At 38.0% G+C, this 7,191-nt stretch overlaps 1 protein-coding gene across 1 annotated transcript; it reads left to right on the forward strand.

The window, feature by feature from the left end:
- The first annotated feature begins 1,307 nt into the window (after positions 1-1,307).
- Positions 1,308-6,820, forward strand: mbip (MAP3K12 binding inhibitory protein 1). The gene is made up of 9 exons (XM_085343123.1): positions 1,308-1,430; positions 2,284-2,400; positions 2,587-2,787; positions 3,329-3,425; positions 3,768-3,833; positions 3,967-4,125; positions 4,368-4,465; positions 6,398-6,436; positions 6,533-6,820. The coding sequence occupies exons 1-9, from the start codon at positions 1,311-1,313 to the stop codon at positions 6,638-6,640; spliced, it is 1,005 nt and encodes a 334-aa protein (XP_085199249.1). The 5' UTR covers positions 1,308-1,310; the 3' UTR covers positions 6,641-6,820.
- The last annotated feature ends 371 nt before the right edge of the window (positions 6,821-7,191 follow it).

The following is a 7,191-nucleotide window of genomic DNA, read 5'->3' on the forward strand; positions in this document are numbered from 1 at the left end:
GATTTTCCCACAGTCACTCAACACAAAAAAATACGCCATTGTAACCAGGTTCCCATCCCAATGCCCTGCTGCACAGTCCACTGCGGTCAGAGGGACAATATCTTTATAATTGAGTGACCATTCTTTCGCCTGTTTGAAAAGTAAGTGACTGAGAATACAGTTAACGGCACATTTGAGTGAGTTCAGTAGACGGGGAGCCTGCTTTGTATATATCACAGTGTTTTAAAATAAACGTAATAAAAATTGCAGGTCATACAAATATATAAGAACTGGCATTCTAAACATATAGTGAAAATAAAATTTGACAGATAAACATGCCATAAGACGACAGAGAATAAATGATTTAAAACATGCTTTAAAAGGCGTTAAAAGAGAAAGTTCAGAGACTGGACATCTTTGGGCATTTAATAATATGCTCCAGATGTGGCACTACTTACAGGCTTGTTTTCAGGTAGAGAACACAAGTCATAAAATTATTTTATTAATATTAAAATAATACTTGATTGTTAATAGAACTGTCTACCAGTGTATGACATTACAACATTAGCTTAACTTGACTAGAGGCAACAATAAAATGTTGCTTGACTGCTAATAGATTACTGTATAAAACCACAGGGTCACTAATGCATGAAGAGGGCTTTTATATTTGATGATAGTCATTAATAGGCATATTTAGTTTGGATTTTATGGGAACAGACTGAAGAGAAGTAGAAACAATTGGGTAAAAGATGAAATGTGCATGAAATGTTTGGAAATAAAGCTATAAAACAGGTTTTTCAAAGTTTTATAAAATCAGTTTTCCTATACAGTATATATAGAGATGATCTTACCCACCCTGTGTCGAAGAACAGTTCAAAGATTTTTAAATTTCACATTTTATAACTTTATTTGTTTTTTTATGCTGTTTGTTTTTTCAATTTGCTATCATGGAGCCTGATAATATCTAAGTATCTAACATCTATATCTACAGAAAACTGATATATACTTAATTGTAATTGCAGTTTTAAAAGTTGATCCTTGACTTTAAGAATTATGTAAACAATTTCCTTTCAATCTGTTAAAAGACTGAAAAAGAGAAATGCCTTAAAGCTTTCAGAAATACTTGCACAATAAAACCCAGTAAAAATAGTGAATTTAATTTAAGCATTTATTATTACTAGTATTTTAGCAGTAATATCAATATTCTCACAACTACGGTTGTGTGCGTGTACGCATGCGTGTGTGGAGCCTCGACTTCGTTAAGCGCGCACACGCAGAAGCCTGCACTCGAACCAATCAGCGCACAGTATTCTTCGGCTTGTCGAACAGCAATGGCGGAGGCAATGAAGCTAAGTAGAAATCATGCTCCTCCCAGTGACTCCAGTAAAATGTCCAGCTATACAGACTGTATGGATTCGTTACTGCAACTGCTAGCAGACTTCGGGGAAGAGGTTTGTTTGGATTGTTTAAGCTGCCTTGTTTCGGACATCGCTCCTTTCAGTCCGGGGTGTTAGCTGGCTGCATGCTAATGTTTTTAGCAATGTGGTGTTAGCAGGGCTGCTTAGCGGACCCACACTGTTCATTCATTGTCACTCACACAGCGCTGTGGTGCTTTTTTTTGACAAGTAGGTTGTTGCAAAGTAACTGTGCTTTAAATGGTTCAGTGTTGTTTTGAAAGTAATTTAAGATACAAGATCGAGCTTGTGCCTTGACTGGGCTTAACTAGGCATTCTGTTTCATCAGTAACAGCAATGTTTCATGTCATTATCCCTGTTGCCGTGCTTCTCGTATTGGATTGAATACACATCTAAATAAACCTCTTTATTCCATACATGCAGTAAATGATCTCAAGCCCTGCTATTTGTGTGGTAAAGCACAAATAAAATATGCATTGAATAAAAAATAAAACCATCGCCTTTCACCCGCTTTATGAATCTATAGAAGTTCATTATTTTCCTAAGTCTGGGATAATCTTATTTTTAATTATGTATTGATTGACCACCATTGCAATAATCAGCCAAATATATTAATTTTACAGTGACAAAAAACAGCTGAAAACAAGAGGAAAATAATCCTTTATTTTACATTAAATTGAAGCTGATACCACCAAATGCTTTTTCTTGAACAGTAACAAATCAATAATAATTACCCAGTTAATTATCAAAAATAGTTTATGTACTTTCACATCAATCAATTGTAACTTGCATATATGAGACAAATGTATATATTGTCCTGTTGGCATGCAATTGCATGTTAAATGCTGATTCACAGTAACATCCACACGTTGTCTTTCCTGAAATTAAGCTGAAATTTGGGGATGCTGCTTTGAAAATAGATGTCAACCCCAGCGCTGTGAATCTTCAATCATCTCCACCTGCTCATGTTTACAGCTCATTACAAGGACATATCGCTAAATTACAGGTAAAAACTTTAGAGGATTTTCAAGAGCTGACATAGATTATTATGCAGCTTTTTATTGTGTTATCATTGCAAGGAAATAAAAGTAGATTCGAATTAACAATATCTGAATTTTAAATTTTTGATTATTCTTCAGAGCTTTAAATAATTACATCTAATATTCTTCTTTCTGGCCTGCTGTTTATTTAGGCTGTTTCAGAAAGCCTAAAGGTGTTGTTGGATGCTGATGCATCCTCTTTAAAGAACACATCAGAAGATGCTGTCATCTCATCTTCAAGCAGTGCACAGACGGCCACGCAGTCTGAGCACCATTCGCACAGCTCCGGGGCTACAGAGAGCAAGACGGCGGCTGATGATGTCATGGTTCAGATCCGAGCTGGGAAGTCAGAGGTTGGTCGCTGTCAGCAGATCTGTCAGCTGTTCTGGCAGTGAAATTTTAGAGCCCTCTTTACACTCTGTCAAGCAAATGAATAATCATAAGTAATTGCTCCAGAGGATGTGCACATGACGTGCCGCAGCAAAGCAAATGCTTGATGGAGACCTGATAAGCTGAGTTCGGTAGAGAATAAGGGGTCCTTTAGTGCTGCGGTGGGGTAGAACAGACCACATTGCTGGAGGGTTTTGAGAGAGGGCCAGGTCCTTGATGGATTATGAAGTGGATGCTCATTACTCTGAGATTGCATGTGGATGAAGGACAAGAGGCCCCATTCTGTTGTGCATTTATTTTGGTAGCCAAGCAAACAGTATTCATATTCCATCATGTGATGATGGCAAGCAGTTCAACTTTTTTGGCTACCTGGAAATTTCTGAAATGTAAATTGCCGCACCCTATTTGTCCCACATCATTATCGTTAAATAGTCAAAAACATAGCATTCTTGCCACCTCATCAATCCATTGTATCTTATTATGTTGTCTTCATTGTAACCCTAGATTGAGCGAAGAATATCTGCATTTATGGAACGCAAACAGATGGAGATCAATGAAAACAATGTACGCGAGTTTTGCAACGTGATCGACTGCAATCAGGGTGAGAATGGGAGAGAGGTGGGGGGGTGGAGAGGGTGCCTGCACACAGATTGCCAATGTTTGGGAGAGAGCTGATTTCCACAGGCGAGAGGTCAGGCTGAACTGCTCCAAGAGTGGGGCTGAAGTAGCTAACACACTCGGCCTCAAAACACAACCCGCTTAGTCCAGAAAAACACGAGACAGAAGAACCTTTTTTAAATTCAAAGCCTGTGTGAGACACCAGTAACAGAAATCAGGAGTAGTTGTTATTCAGGTGTGATATACATATACAGCTTTTGGTAATCATGTTTAATTGCATTTGGTAATTCTAATTGCAATTTATATTAAATGTGATCATCTGTAGAAAACAGCTGTGCCAGAACAGATGCCGTATTCACTCCTTACCCGGGTTTTAAAAGCCACGTAAAAGGTAAGAAAATGTCAGAATTTTTAACAGCTTTTTTTTTAAACTATCATTTGTGTAATTAAACTAAAACATGTTGTTTACTAGAATCTGTTTAGGACCGAGTTGTATCTTCTGTGTTTGTTTCTTGGCTGGGCAGTCACACGAGTGGTAAACACTTACGGACCCCAGACCCGTAGTGGGGGAGACCAAGCAGAGGCTGGGGATAAACAGAGGGGGCCATTGACGAGAGACTGTGGAAATGCAGCCATAGAGGAACGACTCAACAACATCGAAGCTCACCTCAAACTTGCAGCAGGTGAGAGACAGGAAGTTATTGTGAGGCTCAAATGATCTTTGTCTTGTATATAACATTGTACAATATATTTAACTCAGCAATTACATGACACCTTTTATTGGCACTGTATTTTTTACTTATAGTAAGCCTTTATTTATAAACTGATCTATTATTTGGTTTATCTGTTATTATCAGTCATTCTTTGTTTGCTCCTACTCTAAATTTCAATTTTCAAACTGTTCAACAAGTGTTTTACTCCTCAGTGGGTCCAGTTCCATTGAGTGTCTACCAGCGACTCAAGAAGTTGGAGGATCGTATACTCGAGTTGGAGGGACTCTCGCCTGAGTACTTTCAATCCACAGTGAGTCCTCTGGCTTCAAAATACAAATACAGATACATCAAAGGCGTTAATAGTTATTTATGGCAGAGGTCATGCATGTTTGAAAGAGGAATGAGAATTTATTTTAAGGCACTGAATGTAGTTTAATTGCCATATGTCTTAATGAAATTCTACGAGTTGCACAATTTGTGTCAGTTTTAAGCCAGTTTATTTCCAGCTATTGCCAGCTGCCAGCCTGTCTGCTGCGATTCATACAGTAAGCAGGTGCTGCATTTCACCTGAGGAGCCTGACTGAAAGAAACTAACCATGAAGGCAAACCTCCCTGTTCACACAAAAGACTCTCTGGGCCCTCGTGAGACTGAAGTTTACAGGCGTGTTAATGTGGAGCATATAAATCATGCGTCCTGCTCTGATTAGAGTTTTTGTGTGTGTATGTGTGGGGTTCCCCCCCCCCCAAACCTGTTGTCAGTGATTTTTTTTTTCCCTTATTCAAGTCATAGTAATCATAGAGAATTTGGAAATTGTTGAACACGACAGTCTGCTCCTTCTCCATTTTGTTTTGAAGTGCTTTTATGTTGTCGCATTGGAACTGAAAACAACTTTGCTTCCATTTCCAAATGGAATTGCAACTAGTTTGCACTTCTTAATGACTTTTGAGTATTGAGGCTCTGGTTGTGATCAGGATGCTAGTTTGAGGTTCAATTCACGACAGATGGCACCCTTTTCGTATCGGAGAAAGACAAAAGATCCATACTGCATTGGTAAGAAGGCTTTAGTTTAGTTAGAATTTTGGTTTCTCCATTTTGCGCACTGTCAGCTCAGTTGTGTATGATGCCTAAATTGGCATGGAGAGTATTGGTTTGCTGTAGGAAAAATCATTTCAGAGTGATATCTACTTACTGAAAGGAGTTTGTGGGTTATGAGAATGGAATTTCTTCTGTTATGCTTTGATACTTCAACACGTTTCACTCTTCAAGTAACACTTAAGCTGATTTAAATCAGAACTGCAGTGCCTTTGGTTAGATTTACGTAAACGTTTAGGTGAGGGCAGACGGATGAATCTCAGAATTGACAACTGTTCATTGCTATTGAGATGACGCTGACTCAAAAGATGACAGTAGGTAATTTATTGGTCTTTCTATTCAACCTGTCAGACATCAGCAGTCACACAGACTCTGATTTCCCAAGCTGAAGGAGTCTGTCCAGTGTGTTAGTTATCTAAGTGTACTTGAGATGCTACATGTCTCTTCATCCTGGTATTTCTCAGCACAGCATGCTGCTTCTGTGAGTATGCTGCTCTCCATCTGCTTTTGACTCACTGCATGTTTGTGTGAGCTGAGCAAGAGTTGTTGAGTGTCTTTGAATAAACTGATGAGGATGGGGGTCTTTTATATTCCAAGTTTGCCCCCGCCCCTCCAACCCAGCCCTCCCTTTTTTTGCATTAGTTTGGTGTTTTCCAAAAAGCTGTACACAGTTGGCCCATGATTCCAGGGACAGCGTTTAAATGCTGATTATTAATGGAGGCTTCCTAACAAAATTAGACAGCAACATATCAATAAAAAATTTGACCGTGTTTGAAAATTAGAACTAAAGGTACAGAAGCTTACACAGTCTCACATACATGAAGTTTTCTATTCATTTTTGATGGTCTTGTTAGGTGAGGCCACCTTTATCTGTCTCCCAGTGTTTATTGTTTACCTATTTATTGTAAAAGCATCCAATAAGGACACAAAAATGTTTTAGATTAAAATGGAGCTTTTCCTTATCCTCGGCTTTGTGTATTCCCCTTTTCTACTGCGTTGTATTCCTTTCTGGGATAATACTTTTTTCTGTCCTTGAGAGGGCAAAGTAGGAAGGAGCACAGATGAGCACCTCAGTATGCTTCTCAAAGCTTGTTTAAAAATTGCCCTAATTAAGAAGGTCTTATGTGTATTTGTGTGCTTGTTTTGTAGAGTCACTTGCACAAACGACAAAAGACGTCCTCTGCTCAGGTTTGTTGTGTTTCCTTTCCTCTCGCAGTACTTTGTAAGTGGAGGTTAACCTATATTAAGTGAGCTGATCATTTTTTTTCTTTCTTTGTCCTTCAGTCCTGCAGCCTGACAGAGCTGGATGAGAAGATAAGCGCAGTGAAAGCAGCTCTGCTGAAGAGGGCGACTGAGTTTGGGCCTGAATTTGGAACAGATTGTACATTGTGATATATTCATAAGCACAAACAAATACTCGAGTTCAGTTGCTCAAGCATTCACAGTGTGTCATCATTTTCTTTTCCTCCAACTCTCAGCTACTCATTAGCAGCATTCTCATCGTCTGTGTCATTAAAAACTCCCAAAAACTCTTCATATGACATTTGATGATATTGGATGGAAATCATGTACTGCTATAACAGTTAAATGAAATGTAAATTTTCTGTAAATAAATCTATATTTTCCTCCATGAAAACCCTGACTCGTGGTTTAATCACAGCTATTACTATATTAGTTAAATCTAAAATTTAAGCTAAATGCAGTTTGTGACTTTTATAGGTAGAAATTAGTAGTGCAAATAATATTAATCAGATTGATCAAAAAACATTTTCACTGTGAATAATTTGTTCTGTAAATGAAACCAAATGTCAACATAGTATCCAGCCTTATACTCAGTGTATTTTTGCTTGTATTATAACTTTATGAATAATCAGTGGTTTTTAAATTTCAGCTCAAATAGATAACACATAACCTAAAATACTCTTTTAAATTTAACATTATAG

The sequence above is a fragment of the Diplotaxodon limnothrissa genome, linkage group LG19 (genome assembly GCF_057381915.1).
Source record: "Diplotaxodon limnothrissa isolate DT_005_m linkage group LG19, D_limnothrissa_male_GT1.1, whole genome shotgun sequence".
NCBI classification, from domain to species: domain Eukaryota; kingdom Metazoa; phylum Chordata; class Actinopteri; order Cichliformes; family Cichlidae; genus Diplotaxodon; species Diplotaxodon limnothrissa.

Coding starts and splice junctions, on each gene's coding strand:
- mbip (XM_085343123.1), top strand. CDS start 1,311: ATGGCGGAGGCAATGAAGCTAAGTAGAAATCATGCTCCTCCCAGTGAC. Junction 3,834..3,966: donor TTTTAAAAGCCACGTAAAAG/GTAAGAAAATGT, acceptor TTGGCTGGGCAG/TCACACGAGTGGTAAACACT. Junction 6,437..6,532: donor AAAAGACGTCCTCTGCTCAG/GTTTGTTGTGTT, acceptor TTTGTCCTTCAG/TCCTGCAGCCTGACAGAGCT.